This window comes from Mixophyes fleayi, chromosome 4 (assembly GCF_038048845.1).
Source record: "Mixophyes fleayi isolate aMixFle1 chromosome 4, aMixFle1.hap1, whole genome shotgun sequence".
Classification (NCBI taxonomy): Eukaryota; Metazoa; Chordata; class Amphibia; order Anura; family Limnodynastidae; genus Mixophyes; species Mixophyes fleayi.
The window spans coordinates 205757288-205779744 of NC_134405.1; the positions used below are offsets into that span (position 1 = coordinate 205757288).

Below are 22457 nucleotides of genomic sequence, written 5' to 3' on the forward strand. Positions count from 1 at the left end.
TCAGATGGTGTGTTCCTAGATATACCCGAGAAGGTTGCACATGAGGTACAGGATATATTGGACACCTCTCAAAGGTTAATGTTACACTCTCCTGTTATAGAACAAAGTCCATCTCAAGTAAAGGGGATGTTGCTGGAAATACCAGGTTCCCTATGGACCAGAGATGGACAGGACACTGGACTGATGGTAAACGAAGCCCCTGTCATGGCAATCTAAAAAGTGGTAGGATAGCTCCAAAAATCCCACAGTATCCATTAAAACCAGAGGTGGAACTAGGGGTATATCCTGTTATTGAGAGGCTGATACAACAAGGGATTTTAATCCGTACAGCCAGTACAGCAAATAGTCCCATCTTCCCTGTGAAGAAGAGTGGGGGGAGGGGCTATAGATTAGTCCAGGACTTAAGGGGAATTAACAAAGTTGTTGAGAGCCAATTCCCCGTAGTGCCAAATCCAGCGTCATCCTCATGCAGATTCCACCGTCTGCCAGTCATTTTACTGTCATTGATCTATGTTCTGCTTTCTTCTCAGTCCCTCTTCACCCTGACTGCCAATACCTTTTTGCATTCTCCTACAGGGGAGTGCAATATACATGGACCAGACTACCCCAGGGGTTCATTGACAGCCCCAGTATTTTCTCCCAAGCCTTACATGACTGTTTGCAATCCTTTCAACCCCACAATGGGTCTGTTCTAATTCAATATGTGGACGATTTGTTGTTGTGCTCTGATTCTTTTATGTCATGTTTGCATGATACTAAATTGTTGTTGCTTCATCTTTCACAAACAGGGCACAAAGTGGCAAAGGATAAATTACAGCCATGTCAGACTAAGGTCAAATACTTAGGACATTGCCTCACTAAGGGGCTAAGACACCTGACAACCGACAGAATTGAGGCCATACAACACATGACTCTGCCGCAGAGCCAGAAGCAGATTCGTACTTTCTTGGGGATGTGTGGATACTGTAGATCCTGGATCCCAGGTTTTTCTATTCTGGCATTACCATTGCAGGAGCTAGTCTCTTCCTCAAAACCAGAACGTGTTGTACACACAGAAGAGTCAGAGCAAGCGTTCTTTAATCTTAAAGATAGTCTGACAAGAGCACCTGCATTGGGAATACCTGATTATGAAAAGCCTTTTGAGCTATTTTGTACAGAAGCTGATGGCTGTGCAGCAGGTGTCCTCGCACAGAAACATGGTGACGCTAGCGGACCGGTAGCATACTACAGTGCACAATTAGACAATGTGGCAAGATCACTCCCAACATGTCTCAGAAGTGTAGCAGCAACGGCCCTTGTAGTAAGTAAGAGCGAGGATGTAGTATTAGGACATAATTCAACCATCTATACACCCCATGCTGTATCAGCTCTGTTAAATTCAGCCCAAACCAGACATGTTTCTTCAGCTAGATTCACAAAATGGGAACTAGCCCTGATGGCACCCTCAAACATCACCATCAAACGATGTAACACCTTAAATCCAGCTACATACCTTCCGTATGTGTCTCTAGAGACACAAAGGGTGGGAGGTGAGGAGACCCTGGTTGATGATGAGTTAGGCAAGAATACTGACACGCATGACTGTATGGAACACCTGAATCAGACCTTTACTGCAAGGCCCGACATACGTGACACCCCCTTAGAAAATGTAGATTTTACGTTTTATACAGACGGAAGTTGCCATAGACAGACAGAGACAGGAGAGCTATGTACTGGTTACGCTGTTGTAGACGATCAGGATGTGGTAGAAGCTGAACCCCTTGGCCCACCTCACTCAGCCCAGGTGGCGGAACTAGTAGCACTAAGGAGAGCGTGTGAATTGGCAGAGGGTAAATCAGCCAATATATATACTGACTCTAGGTACGCCTTCGGGGTAGTGCACGATTTTGGGGCCCTTTGGCGTCTTAGAAACTTTACGACAGCAGCAGGTACACCAGTGGCACACTCACAACACAAAAAAGGACTTCTGACAGCGATACAGTTACCCAGAACAGTAGCCGTTATAAAGTGCAAAGCCCATACCTTTGAAGAAGACCCAGTGTCACTGGGCAACAACAGGGCAGACGAAGCGGCAGGGCAACCTATGACTGTATCGACCGAGACTATGATGGTTTTTCAGACATTAGACATGCTGAAATTAATTGAAATGCAAGATTTGTGTTCCCTGCAGGAAAAGGCGGTCTGGAAGGCGAAGGGATGTGGTCAAGAGTCCTCAGGATGGACAAGGTAAGCCTGTAGCTCCCCGAACATACTATCCAAGCCTGGCTGAAGCAGCACACGGCCTGACTCACCTGGGTAAAGAAGGTATGTGCAAACTGGTGAGAGCATACTGGTGTGCTCCCGGATTTTCCTCTCAAGCTGGTAAGAAAGCAATGTCATGTCTTACTTGTTTGAGGAAAAATGTTGGGAAAACTATTCCAACTGAGCCATCCCACATCCCTCCTACAGACGGACCTTTTCAGGTAATACAAATTGACTATATGCAATTACCACTGTGCAGGAATCTAAAGTATGTGTTAGTATGTATTAATGTGTTTTCCGGTTGGGTAGAAGCATATCTGGCAGCCACTAATACTGCTGTGGTCACGGCAAAGAAAATTGTACAAGACTTTGTGTGTAGGTTCGGTATCCCTAGAATCATTGAAAGTGATAGGGGTACCCATTTTACTGGTGATATCTTCCAAAATATGTGTAAACTCATGGGAATCAGTAGCAAACTTCACACCCCTTACCGACCACAAGCCAGTGGTAAGGTGGAGAGAGTAAACGGTACTATCAAGAACAAACTGGGTAAGATAATGGCTGAAACTGGGTTGGCATGGCCTGAGGCTTTGCCGTTGGTCCTCCATAGCATTCGAACCACTCCTAGACCTCCTCTTAATCTGTCCCCCTTTGAGATACTGTTCGGACGACAACCTCATTTGATCGTGAGTCCACAAGACGACTTAAAGTGTAATAATGAAGTGACTGTACAATATCTTATAAGAATGAGTAGACAGCTAAAACAACAACAGCAAAAACTAAAAATGCTGTCACCTGGTATGCCAGAGACGAACTGTCATGATGTTGAACCTGGAGACTATGTTATGATCCGCAATTTCTTACGTTCAGGTTGTTTAACAGGCCGTTGGGAAGGCCCGTACCAAGTGCTGCTGACCAGTACTACATCACTGAAGGTTGCAGAGAGAGACACTTGGGTCCATTCCACCCACTGCAGGAGAGTCCATAATCCGGAGAAAGTGCAAGACAAAACTCAGACCGACGACATAGAACTGTCACTTGTGAGCCTGTTCCGGGAGACCTAAAGCCTGCAGTTGAGACACCTGAACCAGAGACGTTGCCTCAGAACTATCTTTCCAGCGATGGAGTGGCGGTTTTTGTTTTTCTTTTGTTCCAGGATTTTCCTTGTTTTTACTTTTTCTAGGACATTCTATTTTTGTGAAGGAGGATGGAGGATGGAGGAGAGTTCTGGGAGTGATACGGATAAAATGGAGGCCGAAGAAAAGTTAATAGGATACTCTGAACAGCCCATTATCAAACTTGGTCCAGGGGTTATGAAAAGGTCTGCTAGCTCAGGAACTCGGAGGCAGTGTGAGGGGCTATTGTCTGATGAGTATTGTATCTGCAAGTTCTGCGACTCCCTAGTTGAAGAGAGATGCATCCAACGATGCCAGTCCCCCAGTACTCTGAATATAGGTGGGCATCCTTTGGAGGATTATCACTCCCTGGTGGGTAAGGTGCTAAACCAAACCGAGTGTTGGGTGTGCTCTCACGTGCCTCAAGGGCAGCATAACATAGGACTAGTGCCATTCCCCCTAAACATATCCGAAGTACTCGAATTGAGGGGTGGGAGGCCCATAGAAGGGAGGTACAATAACACTAGGTCCCCTAGTCTGACGCTTCCACAATACTCCATAGGCAGATCTTTGCTGTGCCTAAACATATCTCATGCAAAGCGCCTGGAGAATTGGGAGGCTGACCTATCAGATCAGACAATGGCTCGCCACACTCATTTTAGAGGAAGACTCACAAGGTCACTACTAGGCAGGAATGTTGATGGAAGTCACAAGTTAGGGCGTATAACCAAACATAAGAAGGTATCCATTGGAAAAGTCTCTACAGATAAATGTGAAAATGTCATTAATGCCGACACGTGTCTAGAGCAGATGGAGACACTAGGCATGGGTAGTTTTATCAAAACTCTGTGTGATATAATTCATGGGCATACTGTTCCTTATGTTCTCCCTGAGGATGTGTATTTTGTTTGTGGGAGAAAAGCTTATTCCTGGGTGACTCCGAGTTCCAAGGGCTTGTGTTTCCTAGCTAAACTGGTTCCTGAAATCATGACTATTACTCATGAAGAAATGGTTGATATTCACAAGACTACATCACCACCATACATACACACACAGTATGAACACCGTGGCAAGAGAAATATGATTCCCGGTGAGGAACCCATAGCTACAAAATTGATTAGTGAAACTGCTGGTTTCCAAGTTATGGTTGCTCTAGATCTCACCAGGACCGCTCGGGGGAAAATTAAACTTTAAATATATCCAAGACCTAGCCAAATTAATAGATAATATCACCGAGATGTATGATGACACTTTCAGGTATACTGGAAGGGAGCTACAAGCGTACAAGAAAGAGTTGGTGCAACATAGACTGGTACTTAATTATCTCACCTCTATTACTGGTGGGTACTGTGTGACACTGGCCACCCAGTTCGGTGTCAAATGTTGCACGTACATTACTAATAATACGGATGACCCTAAAGAGGTTATAGACCGGAAGATTTTGCAGCTGAAATGGGAATTTCGAAAGAGCCATAATTCTTCGTTATATGAGGTCGGGGAAAAGGTGGCGGGTTGGTTCTCATGGTTGAACCCAGCAAAATGGTTCTCCGGTCTGGGGGAGTGGGTACAGGAAATGATTGCGAGTGTAGGTAAGCTCCTTCTCCTTATACTGGGTGTCATCTTAGCAATTGGTTTAGTTGTCAAATGTGTTCCTACTGTGTTGAAGTGTGGAAAATGGTCTCATAGGAGTAACACTGAGAAAGAGACTGAAAGGGTGGTACCAGATACCGAGATCATGGTCTGTGAAGAAGTATTGTATAATCCTGAGCTTGAAACGGTGATTGGGTGATAGTTTATTACACTATCAAAGGGTGGAGCTGTCGAAGTCAGCAAATTGGATAAAGTCATTTCAATTAAAGTCTAGCAAACTTGGTTGTCTTTGTCTGAAAAGATGCGTATGGTACGCTACGGCATACCAGGGCACGCTACGGCGTGAAAAGGCGTGCGCATCCACTACACGTGGCAGCAACAGTAATCGGTCTTTTACCACACATTCGCACAAACACGCATACTTATAAAATAGCACACATTAATGGTAGTTGCAACACATAGTCAGTTATGTCGAAATATAGTTGTATTTATATGTTATATCAGAGTTACATGCATATTAGTGAAATACACGGAATGGGTTGAAGGAACAACATCATGAGTGGTATCATAATGAACCTTGTCACATATCCTACTGTTTGGTTCATTCTGCGAGGGAATCGCAGAATGCATACACAAGTTATGAATGATAGGGAATTATGAACTATTTAAGACTAAGGAATCTTGGCGGGAAGAGCAGAGCATACCCCCTGCTGAGATGACCCCCTCCTTTGGATTCCTTTGTATGAACTGGCCAATGATGACGACCCCTTGGACCTTCCTGAGACCTGGACCAATAGATGCAAGCTATTCCATCTTCATTGTATTACTGTATGTGATTGTGTATATAAGCAGCAGCTTGTGATCCAGAGTGCAGACATCTTGTCCCCAGACTTCAGGATTGAATGACTGCACTGGATCCAGAGCGCCTGCGATAAGTAACGGCTGTATTTACTATTACTTCGCTTGAGCATATTATTCTACTTATTGCGAATAAATCTTTGTGCTTTGGAAACACAAATCGAGGTTCGACAATCGTTATTGGTTAGCGACAAAACGCACATAACACCAGAAACCCACAAAACACATAAGAAATGTTGGAAACATGTTTCTACTATTGATCCAATATACTAGATGCCATCCACTATTCTAGTTGTGAAAACAAATGCAGGACACAGTACAATCTCACTATATCCCACTGAAATCAGGGAGCAGAATATGTGTGGAGTCATTTCTCACATTTGAGAAGATCCTGTTTGTTACATCTCATCTCCTAAACACTGTCAGGACAATATCTCAGACAATAGTCTCTGTGTTTAGAGGCAGAAGTTGCTGCGAGATGGCTAGTAAGAATTTGGCCTTATTCAGACAAGTCACTTGCGGTCAATACATATATTTGCTCATTCTCTATGAATAATTATTGGTGATAACCCTGAAAATGTCATATCTCAGTCAACATGGTATAATTATATACTGTAATTTAAATATAGATTAGATACATTTTTATGTGTATTAGGAGTCCTTGGTTTTTAAATATATATATTTCGGGACCGACCTCCAAGACATGAGTCCTGGACTGATTAATGAGATTTTCAATAAGAACATATAGAATATATAGTTGTTGTTGATATTTCTTCTACATTTTTATATGGTTGACACTAATGCATGTAATAAAGTATTATTATTATTATTATTATTATTATTATTATTATTATTATTAATAATAATAATAATAGTAGTAGTAATATTAATAAACTAACAAAGCGGGATTACAACTCAGCCATAGTGATGTCTACAATATATGTCTAAAGTACTCTATGATCGATCAAGTCAATTGTCTAAATTTACAAGTACAGTTTTGTAGTCCAGAAACATATAAGACAGCAGCATCGCTGATTCAGGATATAACAAAAAGATTTCACCTCCACACAGGTGTACTTGTGAATGACAATGATATTAAAACATTATGGTGAGCAATGCAATACAAAACAATGTTTGTCCGTTAAGTCCAGCACACCCAGAGTAGAGAAGCCCAGCAACCAGCCCTTATCAATAAATATCACCCATACAGACCATACAGTAAAGTAAGGATAATGGAGGAAGACTGGAGTCAAAGCCCAACTGTGTGTTTTCTACCATTGAACCATTACCCAATTTCCCCTTATTCAAAGTGGAAAATCGGAACAAATACACATATATTTGCCAATGTTCAGGGTGATCTATAAAAACTACTGGAAGCACAGTACTGTGAAAAAAGTGTAACTCCAAAGCATTGTACTACAGTCATTATCCCGTTACCAATTATCACATTAACCCCCATTCTGTAAACTATAGTATTTATAAAACATTATTGTAAAAGAAATGCAGCCGGCATCAACATAGGAAACAACAAAGTAATAAACATTTCATAGTGGTCACCATAATAATATATAGATAATAACTCTGTATTAATCAGCAACACCAATTATAGCAGGTGTGCCTATGATGAGGCAAATATGTCTTAGAAAGTTTGGTTTTGGTACTCTATATGGAAATACAAAAAATGCAAATGTTCTTGCTACAATTTTAAATAAATAAGTGCCTTGTTGGTAGATCTAATAGTGATTCGCTGTCTTGTATGATGTATATTACACAAATCACGATAAATATTTGTACTACGGAATGAGTTCAGCTGCCACCTCAGGGTGACTAGCCTAAGATAAAATCCAAGGGCATAACTATAGCCATAGCCATAACTAACCATGTAACTCAGTGACGGGCAACAGAATGTATATATTTATATTACAATCTCTGAACTCCGAAACACAGGCCCGGCGCTCCCATTAGGCAAGGTTAGGCACTTGCCTAGGGCGCCGGGCTCTGGAGGGCGCCACAGATTAAAAATTTCTTTAAAACTGTGCGGTGACCGCTGACCATACCTTTCACGGCCGCCGCACAGCTTCACATACATCCACAGGGAGGGGGGGAGGGACTATTGATCATCACCACCGCCGCCTCTCTGCTCCATCTCCTCCCCTCCACTCACTGACTGTCGGGCCGTGACATCATCATCACGGCCCGACAGTGTCAGTGAGTAGAGGGGAGCAGACGGAGCAGAGAGGAGGCAAGTTAAGGTAAGAAAAGACGGGGGGGGCGCTGATTTTGAAAATGGGGCGGGGGCACGGGGAGGGGGGCGCCAATTTTGAAAATGTGCCTAGGGCGCCAAGGACCCTAGCACCGGCCCTGCTGAAACATAAGCATTAGGAACTTTGAGGAAAAGGTTTAAGGGGTTAGAATAGGCTCTTACTTCCTCTTCTGTGCTACACTGGGCAGCTTGAATATGTAAAAAGCACATAACAAATTGTTGTGCTTAGTGAGAGAGAAAAGACAGGAGCCTCTGAAGCCCTAGAGTTTTAGCAAACAATTGATTAACAAAATGAACAGGGGGTGCAAAGCTAGAGGGAAAATTTTCAAATAAAAAGCATATTTATTTATTCCATTCTCTTATCATCTCTTGACTATTGCAACTTCCTGCTATCTGTCATTTCAGACACCCATATATTCACACTTCAATCCATTCTAAGTGCTACTGCAAGACTGATCTTCCACTTTGCAAATCCCTACACTGGCTCCCTGTGTCCTCCAGAATCCAATTCAATCCAATATTCAACCTTACATACAAAGCCTTAAACAACACCACCCTTTTATACATCTCAAATCTCATATCAAAATACTCTCCTTGCCGCCCTCTTAGATCTGCTTCTGACCAGCGCCTTGTATGTCCTTATTTTATGTATGTCCTATTTTCCCTACTACACGGCGCTGTGGAGCACTGTGGAACCTTACAAATCTACCATAATAATAATAATGATAATAATATTTCAGTGGGTATATTTTGTTGGAAGCATCTAAGATGTGTCCAGCTATAAAACAATACAATTGCTCCAGAGATATACGTCAGACATTCCTGTGTGTATAGTTTGTCTTGAAAATTGTCTTGAGTTATTTATAAATCCAAAAGTATAAAATTAAATATAAACACAAATAAAAATACAGATTAAGAGCCTGATTCATTAAGGATCTTAACTTTAGAAACTTCTTATTTAAGTCTCCTGGACAAAACCATGTTACAATGCAAAAGGTGAAAATTAGTATTCTGTTTTGCACATAAGTTAAATACTGACTTTTTTCATGTAGCACACAAATATCAACTTTACATTTCAGTGTACAAATAAGCTATCAAGTATTTGTGTGCTACATGAAAAAACAGTCAGTATTTAACTTATGTGCAAAACAGAATACTAATTTGCACCCCTTGCATTGTAATATGGTTTTGTCCAGGAGACTGAAATAAGAAGTTTCTTAAGTTAAGATCCTTAATGAATCAGGCCCTAAATTATATTCAATGAAATAATTCAATTTAAATTAAACTTCTGTTGATTTCCCCTTTGAAAATTAGGCGCTCCAAATGAAAATGTTGATTAAGTAATCCGAATTGAACTTCAACTTAATATATTCAACTTAATATAAAATAACCTTGGCGCTTTTGATTTAAGTGCTATTAGCTGGAGGGGTCAAGACGCAGCCAGCAAATCAGAAGATGGTGTTGCTGTTAGTCATTATCATAATTGTGTCTCATTGCAATAAGGCAGGTGCAACTATGTCCAATAATGTCACAATTACAGTATTCAGCCTAAGCTTACCCACCCATGCCCTTCCCTGTTTCGTCTCTTTGGGTGCAAGGGGTGCAAGCAAATCATCAGTATGCAAACAAATTCATACAGCTGTATGAAAACGCATTATTGGTGCTTATGCCCAGTAAGGAAAAGCATATCTTATCTAAAAAAAAAGCAGATGTATGTCCACTTCTAAATTAGTCCCAATGTGAATATCTGGACTAAAATACAACGAGAAGACACAAAGGCAGTAATCGCATATGTATGTTAAGGTATATTTTAAAATAAGTTTGAAGTGCCCAAAAAATAATTTATTATCTTTTGCAAGCTTGTTTTCCTTTCATTATTATCACAAGATACTAAATCTGTATACATATGTTTGTGCAATTCCAATAAAAAAAGAAGGAAATCCCACTAATAGAGACCAACAAATTGTATGTAAATGAATGTGATAGTTAAGTATTACATAATGCTAACAAAAAAAAAAGAACATAAGCAAAAAACAATAAAGATATGGAATTTCTTGTTAAAAAACCTTAGCTTCAATGCTCAATGGTAGATGGGCAAACACAATTTGATCAATATGTGTATCTCATTTTTATTCCAGGTATTATATTACATAGCAATATTGCAGAGTTTAATATACATATATTTCCTATTGATCTTAACATATTCTTAGTTTTTAAAGTAAGTTTCTGTTGTTTGCTTTGTAACTCTACACATCTGTATAAGATCTGATGGAGGGGTCTAATTTATATGTCTTAAGATAAAACCTTTTTGCAAAATGTTAAAATTGTGCATTAACTTGTGCTTGACTCATATTTAATAAATACATTCTGAGTTGATTCAACTAACACCACAACTGTTTTTCAACTATTGCTTTTTTCAGTCTGGGGGTAGGATAAATGATTATCCCAGGTGGATCCTAATCCCAATAGGTGTTCATATGTAGGCATTTTTTAAGTCTAGCATTAATCCATACATCAATGCAGCAGCAATTGCTGGGGGAAGCATGGTTCAGAAATGGATGGACAGTGTATGTTGGTTTTGAGAAAATGAATGCGTTTTTGCCCTCATGGATCCAGCATATTTATTCTTAAAAACCTGTGCACACTGGCCACAGGTTATTCTGCAAAGACATCAAAGATTGCTTTATCTTGTTCATTTAGTACAGCATTAGACAAGGTGTGGATGCACCATTTCTCCATCCTCATCCTCCTTGACCACTCTGCCACTTTTGATAAAATCAACCACACTCTTCTCCTTGACACCCGTCACTCCCTAGGCCTATTCTGTGTCTCCCTCCCGGTTGACAATATCACACTCTCCTCTGTTCCCCAAGCCTTCACTTCGCCTGAAGCTTCACTTCCCACATCTGGCCTCTTGCTCTATCTTGTTGCCTACTCCTTCAAGCACTCTCTCAAAACCCACCTCTTTACAAAAGTCTATCCTACCTGCACCTAATACTGCTCCCTCTGCATGCTCTACCAGCTGCAGTCCAACGTTCATTTAGCTCCTATTGTCACCGCATTGCCCTCACCCTCTAGAGCCTAGACTGTAAGCTCTCACGAGCAGGGTCCTCCCCACCTCACGTCTGCACCTCCTTCGACAACCTCTTCTGTACTTGTTCTGTTATTATGTGAGATTTGCATGATTTGTAACTGACTGTCTAGCACTGCACATTTTGTGGCACCTTACAAATTAATGATGATGATGATGATCACTTAATCAGAGATGTGACTTACCTCCATCAGACACAGCCAGCACCTGAAACAGTAAAACAACAGATTTAAACAAAATCATTTTCAAATATATATGTTAACTGCATTTACATATTGAAGGCAAAAGTGATTTATGTCATGAGCAGTCAGTCCTAAAAGTAATACATTTATTGGACAATTTACATTCATTTAAATTTAGCACATATGTATTTTATAATGTAGTAAAGAATTTTATCAATAAAAACGTTAACATGCCATATAAAGGAAATAGATTGCTGTCCGGGTGTTTTATACAAGATAGGGAACTCCCAAGGTGACACCCCAGTAGTTTTGTCTCTAGTAACAGAAATGAAAATCCTAAATTGAATTGACAATGATCAAAAGAAAAGGCACCAAGTAGCAGTCATAATCCATTTAGTGTATGAATGTTGTGTGCACATCTCCACACCTTCTAAATAATATTTATGCTGCATTCACTGTACTTCTGAACATATCTTTGTCTTAACATATCACAGATGCATATAAATAGCCTTATAAAAAACAAAATCCTGGTAAATTAATGATGATTTCTAAACATTATTTATACAAATGGCTGTTAACATAAACTGGTCTAACCATGATACAGAAATAAACAATATTTGGATCGAACCTTTAAATCATCATTAAACATATTTGTTTTGATTATATCTCTTGTAAAAATATCTTGGGAAACAAACTCTCTTCAATGTTTTTCAGCACGTCTGGCCAAAATAGGATACACCTATTGTATTTTGGTAGTCTAATTAGTCTGTCAATTCATATTTAGAAAATATGATACGGAATGCATGAGGTGAGTGGCTACTAATGAAGTATAACTACTGTCATGTCCATTTCTATGTGCCATTGTTGGCATGGCATGGGGTGCCAGGTGATAGTAGGCAACTAGTAGCGTCCCTATGGCTCTGTCTCCCCTCACGCTCCTGAATTTTCCTGACTTTTCATTTCATTATATGGCTGGATATTGTCTATTGCCAAGTAGGATTGCACTGTTTTCACTGTTTTTCTGTGAATATTGTAACATAAGACAAGCAAATTGAACATATATGTGCCCTTCACTCATAAAGCATCAACTTATGTACACTGATAAAAATCATAAATATAAACTCAAGCATCACTTATTATCTATAAAGCAGCCTAATTTGGCCTGTAAGTTAAATTATCAGCTCTTGATTAGTTCATTATGTAACGCTCCCTCTGGCACTGTTATTAACACCTCTTAGTGACTGACGCTCCAGTACTAGGACCCAGAGGGGAGACACCAGGAACAGTTGCTTAGTACCATAGGGCTGGTATGAGATGATGAGAAGTGTGTGAGGAGAGAGTGACAGCCAGGGACCTGGGACAGAGGGGATGAGGTCCCGGGATTCCATTGCAATCTGGGGAGCAGATGCGTGGTCTACTGCCATGTGGGCCTACATGCATCATGACAGGGAGAATATGAGTCATAAGGGACAGACTTGAGGAAGAAATTACCTCAGAATGTGGCTGTGTGACGGAGGAGAGAACTCAGTCTAGGAGAATATAACACATTACCTCAGAATATAATGACATGAATGAGAGACACAGCATCTGAGTGAGTGAACCCAGAGACATCTTACTAGAAGCAGAGAGGCAACATTCAGTACATTGAAGGCAAACCTCCCAACGTTTATAATGCTGAAAGCGGGACAGAATAAGCCCTGTCCCTGATCCAGCCAAACACCACCCATAAATGGCCATATTTGAGAAGAACTCCACCCACTTTCTTGTTATGCCTCGTCCCTTTTGCAACCCATGAATCTGGATGTCCCTCCTAAATAGGGACAGCTGTGAGGTATGATTGAAAGGGTTGAGAGAACACTGGCAAATAAGTGTCAGAACCCAAACATATAAAGTGCCACCCCCACACAGGAGCGGATAGCAGAGCTGAGAGTGCACCAGAGATTGTGCCAGAGCTAAATGGGTGATGTTTCCCCCATATAGGAGGGTTGTGTGAAACACTGCTGAGTGAGAATAAATGTATCATCACTTTAAATGTGACTGCCCTACTATCATTACCATGTCAGTCCTTTAGGTACTGTGCAGGAGGAGTATAGTCTGTAAGTTAAGCTGCCAACCACCTAAGAACTGTGCAGGTAGAGGAAGGAGATATATATAGTTACTTTCTTATCTCAAGTATGATGCTGGAGGAGAAGTGTAAATAAAGAGTTTTTATTTTGCAATATAGAGATGACCTGGCGCCAAACTTACTGTGAAATCTATTGCACTGCATGCACCACCATGCAACAACACCCGTGTCCACACTTAACAGGCATGGCTGTTACACCCACATGTGTGGGGACCTTTGGTCACTTATGACCACACCAAAGAGCTAGCAAGGGCAGAGAAGATTGCAGGTGAGGTGGTGCATTACCTACCTAGGCACTCCCAGGATCATAAACAGTTTCAGGGGGGTTGGGTACTTTTTCCTGGAGCTTCAAACCCTGACAACAATTACCGCTACATCTTCACGAATCCTGAAGGCCCCGACATATTAAAAATGTCCATTAACTAAAACCTTGTGCTTGTCTTACACCAGGCCTCACCTGGCACCGGACAAGGCCCCTAATTCCGTCACTTTTTATGTCACAAGCGATGGCTACTCATGCTAAATAGTCTGCACAGTCTCAGGTGGAGTTTTGCACTGTGTTTTGCTCTGAGGAACAGGAATGTAAACCCATATACAAATCTTGCATTACTAATATAGTGCTTTCACTCACAAAATACTTTTGATATTTGTGAGTGAAATATATTTCATTAGTGGTGCAAGTAAAATAGTTTTCTAAAATGTCCCTCAGTAACTTTATAGGATGTGATACAAGTCAAAAAGCTTACATTTCAGTCAGTCAAGCTGCTGTGACATCACTGGGCCTGTCCCTGCCAATTCATCAATCAACAATGCATTTTAGTAGAGCAGGGTTGCAAGCCTGTCACTCACATTCTGTTGGCACAGACAGAGAAGCACCTACCTTTTAACATGGTAACCTGTGGCAGACAGTGAAAGGGGACATGTTGGACATATTTAGTGAAGTATAAACACTCCTGTTACTTAATGGTTATTTATTTATTTATTTAGCTTAGTAATAGGACTGAAACTGGTTTTACTAGTTCTGGAATGCCCAAAATCCCCAGCATGCATTTGGGTCCACTAAATAATAAATAAAATAATTTAGAAAATTAAAATTACACCAATTTGCGTAGACCAGAGTAATCAGGTAGCAACAGTAGATGTGCATGTAAAGCCTGAACTGGAAGAAATATGCTGAAACATAACAAAATGTAACATACCATAATAATGCAACTTCAATATCTTAACTACCAGATACACACAAGTTGGTTGTATATTTATTTAAGTCTGACAACACAAAACCACACAGCACTATCACGTTTATTTCAGACTATACAACTCTTCTGCAATACAATGAGACAAAATTGAAGCCATTTTACAAATATGAGCAACAGAAATATGAATATGGTATATGGTACCATATGTTTATGTTAATAAAGTGAAGAAACAAAACAAAGCTTGTTTCCTAAAACAAAGTAAACTATTAGATTTGATTTAAAGTCCAGCAATATATATATATATATATTGGTGTATAATAGTGACAAGAAGATAGACTGACCATATATAGAGCACACAAACAAACATAAAAATATACTGTACAAATACCACTTGTCTCCAACAACTTTAACTCTTCTTTTAAACAATGTTTGATGTAAGTATTCATTAATTAGCATGAATTGGGCTGTAACCTTGTGTGAAATAACCAAGTCTAGGTGGTTGGAGATTCCTCAGACTGTCAGTGATATTACCCAACTACACAACTATATGAAGTGGTGGAAAGCACTTACCAATCTGCCATTAGGAACTTCCAGAGATTTCATTTTCCCCAGCATCCACTCATCATACCCTATTTGTGATGTTTCTCATTTCTGAAAATATGATGCAGCTTACAGAAAATAGCACCACCCAGCTCTATCAGCCCAGAACATCCTCAAAAGCCATACTACCTCTTTCCATCAAAGCCACAGGAAGTGTTGCTATGGCACCCGAACCACAGCAGGAAGTTGTGTTATCAGATGAAGAAAATCTATTCCTTTTTTCATGAATAACAAAAAATATGATGTGTAAATTCAGTGTGCCTCATTAATGTGTGTTTATCTGCAGCAGCTGGTCCTCAAACTATTGTGCATCTCACTTTCTCTTCTGCTTGCACTATTTCATGGGTGATTTAGAGTTGTATGTAAATGAATTTGTGCGGCATGATTTTATGCTTAATGCATAATTTTTTACACTGCACCGATTTTTTGCGACACTGACATTTGCAACACTTTGCGCTTGGAGAAACAGATCAGGGGATTACACGTGCAAGTGGATTACAGTGAGGGTGTGCTAAACATTTATTACCAAGTGTAAATTCTGTGCCTAAAGAAGAAGGGTGCAGTGTTCAGGCTGATGATGATGATTGCCATATAACTGCCTTGGATGCTATAAGATCTATACCCTAAATTTAAAGTTGCATATATCTTTAGCTGTGTGTGTAACTCAAAATATAGGCAAGGAAATGTAAGTGTACACTCGTACAGATGCACAACAGAGGTACTACCGTGGGCGCAGGGTGTGTGGCCGCTACAGGGACCCGAGATGTGGCTCTGTGGACATCGCATTCTCCATATTCAGAAAATTACCTCTCTTTGATGTTTTCAGAGCAGAGCAGGGGATCTGGCATGGTTCATTGGCATTTTCGGGCCCCTTACCAAGTTTTGGGGCCTGGTAATGCTCATTTCCACCCCTGTATTTGCATATACGCAACTCCAAATGTACGGAAACTCCTAATGTTTCAATACACTCCTTTTCGGAAGCAAGCGCAATAATTTTAGATATACGCATAATATTAGCCAATTGTGTCTAATATCCAGGGGCATTCTCAAGTTTTAAGATTGATTCCTCAAAAATTTTCCTTGGAAATGTCCATTTTTCAGCACTGACCAACTGTTAAATTAAATTCTTATCATCTCTTCTTATTCTGTAGGCTTTAGAAGATAATATATATTGAAAGGAATTATCAAAAATGCTATAGTACATTATCACAGTCAGTCAAGATGACAAAAGCATTGTGTGTAACTTGTGTGTATGAACTGGCTCAGCAGAAAAGAGTTCTGGAAAATGTTGGCAACCATGATAATGTTAGAATACTGGGCAGTAGACAACAATAATTATTACATGTTCGATTCTCATTCATTGTCTGGGGCAGCAGTCTTGTTTTCCTTTGATGCTGCTATAATCTACATATATGTATATCAAGATGTGCTATGTACCATTATATATATATATATGTATAATGGTACATAGCACATCTTAATATACATATATGTAGATCATAGCAACATCAAAGGAAAACAAGACCACTCCCCTTGTCACTATATATATATATATATATATATATATATATATATATAGTGACAAGGGAGTGGTTTTCCACAGGCCTCCAGGAGTGGAATTAGCTATTCAGTAGACAGTCTGCAGGTAAAGGCCGCAGACAGGGTTACATACATATAGCAGAGCACCTAGGTTAAGGTATACAGGTGTAAGATATGTGTGACAAAGTAAAAGTATAAAGTGTGATTTAAATTACATGCCTTGAAAATGGTGTGAAAGTGTCTTTTCCACAGCTAACAGCAAAGCTGACAGAGTTTGTCTGCATTGAGGAGTAATTACAGAACACCTGCAGAGAACGCCCTGTATATAAACCTGAAATGTGCACTTGTGCAGGGCGACCAATGCCAGACAGTGGCCGATGTCTATACAGAAGGACTATGTTGAGTCAGAGTTTAGTTGCCTGGTGTTATCCTGATGGAAAGTGTGCTTTTTATCTGTGATTGTGACTTGAATATTAAAAGCACCATTTATACAGCAAGAAGTTATCCGTGTGTGCATCACCAGAGGGGTTCTTGTATCACAAGTGGGTGGGTCCCTGGTGAAAACCGGTGGTACGTTAGACTCCGCGCCTCTGTTACTGCCAGCGCTAATCCAGGTAAGCGAAAGTAAACCAACTATCTGCTAGAATTGTGACAGTGGAATTTAAAGCAACAGTTTTATGAAAAGATAAAAGCCCAATAAGCTGTTTCTGAGTCCTTGAGAAATGAGTTGCATGCGATGCAAGAGTTATGTGAAGAAAAATGAAAAGCAGTGAAGGATATTAAAAAACTGCAGAGAGAACATCATAGAGAACATCATGGTTTTGAATCCTTGAAAGTTAAGTTGCATGAGTTGCACGATTCCTATGAAGAAAGAGGAAAAGCAGTGGGAGTTTTTAAAGAGATAGCAGCAGAGAAAGATGAAGAAATTGCTGTTTTGAACCAAGATTTTGTCAGGGTTTAGCAGCAGGAACACAGCAAGATAATCTGTAAAGTAACTTGCGGAGTGCAAGTTATAGAGGCTTCGTCTGGCTGTAAAGCCTGAAGAGCTTGAACAATTGCTACATGAGGAGAAGACTCTTTATTATAGATACGCTAAGGAACGTGACCATGCGGTGGCCTTGGTATCCGCTCAGCGGGACTTGGTGAACACAAAGGATGAGAGCAGCAATTGTGTAAACCCAAAGTCTAAGTCTTCAAAGATAACACTACTGCTAGTCGAGATCCAGCTGTAATGGTGTCTGACCAGAAGTGTTTTAAGAGCTTTAAATCCAAGTGCACTAGACCCCAAAAACCAATGGACTGTTCACCTGTTTAATCTGCAACTCTCTATGTCGCTGTTCCAGGAGTTTCACAACCAGTGGCTTACCTTTAATTAAAGTGACTGTTTGGGAGAACAACAAGGTTATACAGGTAGTCGAGGACTCTGGGAGTAACCATACACTGGTTTCCAGCTCTGTACTGGCTGGAGCCAAGGTCTTGTGGTTGCCCAGAGTTCAAGTGCACACATAGGATAACCAAGAGATTAAAAAGGACTCTTTTGTCTATTAGACTTAAAGGCCAAACCGTGAAAATAGTGGCAGCCAATGCATCTAAGTTATATCTGCATATTTTGGGACGAGTCTTCCCACTGTTTAAAGAGGTTCTCTGTGAGAAAGTCCAACTGAATCAACGATCGAAAGCCCAATCTTAAAGGACCTGCCCAAGAAGTCGAACTGTCTGGACCTTAATCTTTGGGAACTGCCAACCTGGCATGTTAGCCTGGGGGGGTAATGTCAGGTGTGCCACGGAAATGTCACCATTCATGGAAGCCTGGACAGTCTAAATCAACATTGGCTGGTGATGTTGCATATGTGCTTATCCTGCCTGTTGGTAAGTATATAGTCTTGTCTGATTATCCAGAACTGTTGCATGTGCAGAACTTCGCATGTGACCAGAGAAATTATGTAACTTTAAAGCATGTGTTTAATTTGACTAATAAAGTTGGTGATATTGTGAGACCTGCCACCTTGGCAGGCTGTATGCCATCATATGTTGTCAAAAGTAAAATATTGTTTTGAATTGTTGCAGTGAAGGGAAGAAAGGTAGAACAATTGATAGCTTGACAAGTTCAGGTACCCTTAGTGCTAGAAACTGTACACACATTTAGGTGGGTGGCAGACACCTAGAGTAAGGTAAATCGAGGGAACAAGTTCCACGCAGGTTTTACTGGCCTGGAGACTACTCAGCCATACAAAAGGTTTTGTAGGGCTTGTTCTTTATGCCAGAAAACCTATCCCACTGTCACAGATCAGCCGACGTTAGAAAGGACTCAGTCATCCTTTTGTAAAAATGTGAGGCCATGAGAAAGAAGTGTTTGGAAGTAGGGTTCTCGGGTGTCGAGAAGATAAAGTCCCTATTAGGCAATAGAACCTTCCTTGTCTCGGGCCTTAAAATGTCAGATGTACATAACTTCTGCACCACCCGAATTGGGGAAGTTAGGGGGAGGGATATGTGACAAAGGGACTGGTTTGTCACAGGCCTCTATCAGAGCAATTATCTATTCAGCTGGCAGTCTGCAGGTAAAGGATGCATATAGGGTTACAAGGTTACACACATATATATGAGTGCATCTATGTTAAGATATACATATGTGACAAAGTAAAAGTCTAAAGTGTGATTTAACTTACATGCTTTGAAAATGGTTTTAAAATGTCTTTTCCACAGCTAACAGCAGCTGTGTTTGTCTGCAGTGAAAACTATCTACAGAACACCTGCAGAGAATTCATTTTTATTGGAAAGGTGGGAGGAGTCTCAAGTATATAAATCTGAAATGTGCACTTGTGCAGGGCAACCGATGCCAGACAGTGGCCAGTGTGTATATAGAAGGACTATGTCTATTCAGAGTTAGGTTGCCTGGTGTGTGTACATATATATATATATATATATATATCAGCTGTCTTTAATTTCCAGGGACAGAATCAGATTTGAATGATTCATTCCTGGAAATATCCCTGTTTTTCAGTATTGGCCAATCGCACAATGCTTTTTTATTACATGTTAGATGCACTTCTTTCCATCTATTATTCTCTAAGCCTTAGAAGTTAACATTTCTTGAAAAGAGGATTTTAAAATGCAAGTACACTACTCTATCACAGTCAATGTGAGGGCTAATAATTGGCCGAGGTGCTGTAATGCCAATGCAAAGCTTTTTCTCAGGTCTCTTCATAAAAAGATTATTTATTGACCTATTCACATCAGATACTTTAACCCAGCTACAGAAGTTTGTAGCTCAAACTTGGGCTAGAGGTGCATGGAAAGTGGATCCTGACCTCATCTCTCTCACCTTTATGCATTTTGCCCTCCCACAATGATTTCAAATGTTTTACAAAAAGTGGTCACAGAAGAAATGAAGGTTCTAGTTCTAGGTCTAGTATATTCAATATGTCCCTCCAAGCCTTGGTTTCCGAACACACCCATTAATATCCAGCACCAAGGTCTAACTAAATAGTGCTTCTGAATGGGTGAAGGACATGCTGTACTATCTTCCATTTGTAATGTTGTTACAATTCTATTAAGTTCTTTGAATGTAATTCAATGCAAAAGCCTAATTAGCTCACAAAATCTTTCTTTAGCTATCTTACCAGTGGAAGGTTTAGAGCAATGGTTCCTGATTTTCAAGACTCTTAGCTACAGACTACTTCTCTGAAGGAGGTTGATAATACTGCATTACGTTATGTACCAGATTTGCTTTCCTCTAACTTTCAGGTCATAAGCTTCTTCAATTGTCATATAGTTCATCTTTGACTTTCTGATACCAGAACTTACAAAATAATAACGTTTCATATACTCATAAGAGGAGCTTGTTAAACTAGACTATTACCCCATAATATATATGATATACACCGAGCAGCCTAACAATAAAACCACTTGCCTAAAATTGTGTAGGTCCCCCTCGTGCCGCCAAAACAGCTCTGACCTGTCGAACCATGAACTCCACCTAAGCATGACCTCTGAACCTGTGGTATACTCAATCGAATTGTGATCTGGGAAATTTGAATGCCAAGTCAACACCTTGAACTCTTTGTCATGTACCTCAAACCATTCCTGAACAATTTTTGCAGTGTGGCATGGCCCATTATCCTTCTGAAAGAGGCCACTGCCATCAGGTAATAGCGGTCTGTGGCTACACAGCAAGCTGCAATGCACTGTGTGTTCTGACACCTTTCTATTATAGCCAGCATTAACTTTTTCAGCAATTTGTGCAAAAGTAGCTCCTCTGTGGGACTGGACCAGACGGGTCAGCCTTCACTCCCGTCGTGCATCAATGAGCCTTGGGCACCCATCCCTGTCGGCAGTTCACTGGTTGACCTTCCTTGGACCAATTTTTCTAGGAACTAACCATTGCATACCGGAAACACCCCCACCAGACCTGCCATTTTTGAGATGCTCTCTAGCCATCACAATTTGTCCCTTGCCAAAGTTGCTCAGATCCTTATGCTTCCCATTTTTCCTGCTTCCAACACATCAACTGACTGTTCACTTGCTGGTTAATATATTGCACCTCTTGATAGGTGCCATTGTAACGAGATAATCCATGTTATTCACTTCAATTGGCAATGATTTTAATGTTGTTAGTGATTGGTGTTTTATTTTATTATATTTAAATTAATAATTTATATTTTAATGCGAATTAACAAAATTGATTAGCAAATCAGGAACCTAGTTCACATTAATGTATTGAGATTTAGATGTGGCTTAACAGTGTTAGTTATAAATGTGTAATTTGCATTTTCCATATAAATTGTAATTAAATACAAATAACCCCCTATCCATAATTTACAGCTTTTAAAAAAAAATCCAGTTGGAATCTTCTTTCCTGCAGTAGTCCAAATTGAAGTAACAAATAAGAAATCTGAATAGATGTCCTAATCATGGCATAAATGATTTGCTATAAGCTAGAGGGGTCAATATTCGAAAAGCCAATCAGAAGCAGGATATATAGTACTACTGGTGTTATTATGTTATAGCATACCTTTAAACCAGTACTCAAGTATCCGCAAAAGATATGCCTCCTAATAAATGTACCAGGAGATGTGTCCAAGTCTAATTAGGTCACATCTTTACGGGGCATTCTAGACTTACATGTACTCAACAATTACTTTCCTGCCACCATTCTGCCTCTCCAGGTATATTTCTGAATAGCATACGTAGCACTGACCCTGTTAGTCATGTAGCACTGACCCTGTTATGTAGATGTCTATAAAAATAATAAACAGTGGTCTGTTAGTGAACTCAATTGCTGTAAAATATACATGAGGAGGCCATCTGGACTAGTTAACTTACCTATGTTAATCTTGCTCATACTTATCTCCACTTCCTCCTGCATATCTAATGGTGGGTGTACATGTGTTATTACTACACAACATATTGTTTAGCTTTATTTCTACTTTGATGAACACTGTTGAAAATATTGTCTTTTAGTTTTCTCTTTATCTCACCGGAATAATCTTCCATGGCTATCTTTTAATGGCTCAGAAGTATTAGTTTGATTTGTTTTTCGATTTATGTATTTGATTTGTTTTTATAGTGGACTTTAGGCTTCTTTAGCAATCCATTTTTCAGTTTTTATCTTTGGTATACTGATTTCCATTTTACAGATTGTGTTACTTTGCCTGTAT

The 22457-nt window shown here is 40.0% G+C and overlaps 1 protein-coding gene across 4 annotated transcripts in view; it reads right to left on the reverse strand.

The window, feature by feature from the left end:
- RGS14 (regulator of G protein signaling 14) overlaps window positions 1-22457 on the reverse strand; it is a 90783-nt gene that overhangs the window by 43420 nt on the left and 24906 nt on the right. For 3 of the 4 annotated variants that reach the window (XM_075209192.1, XM_075209195.1, XM_075209191.1), the window contains exon 3: window positions 11344-11365. In XM_075209192.1, the coding sequence (XP_075065293.1) occupies window positions 11344-11365 (22 nt within the window). Of the gene's footprint in view, window positions 1-11343; window positions 11366-15231; window positions 15400-22457 lie in introns of those variants that run through there. The other variant, XM_075209194.1, reaches the window with a different exon arrangement.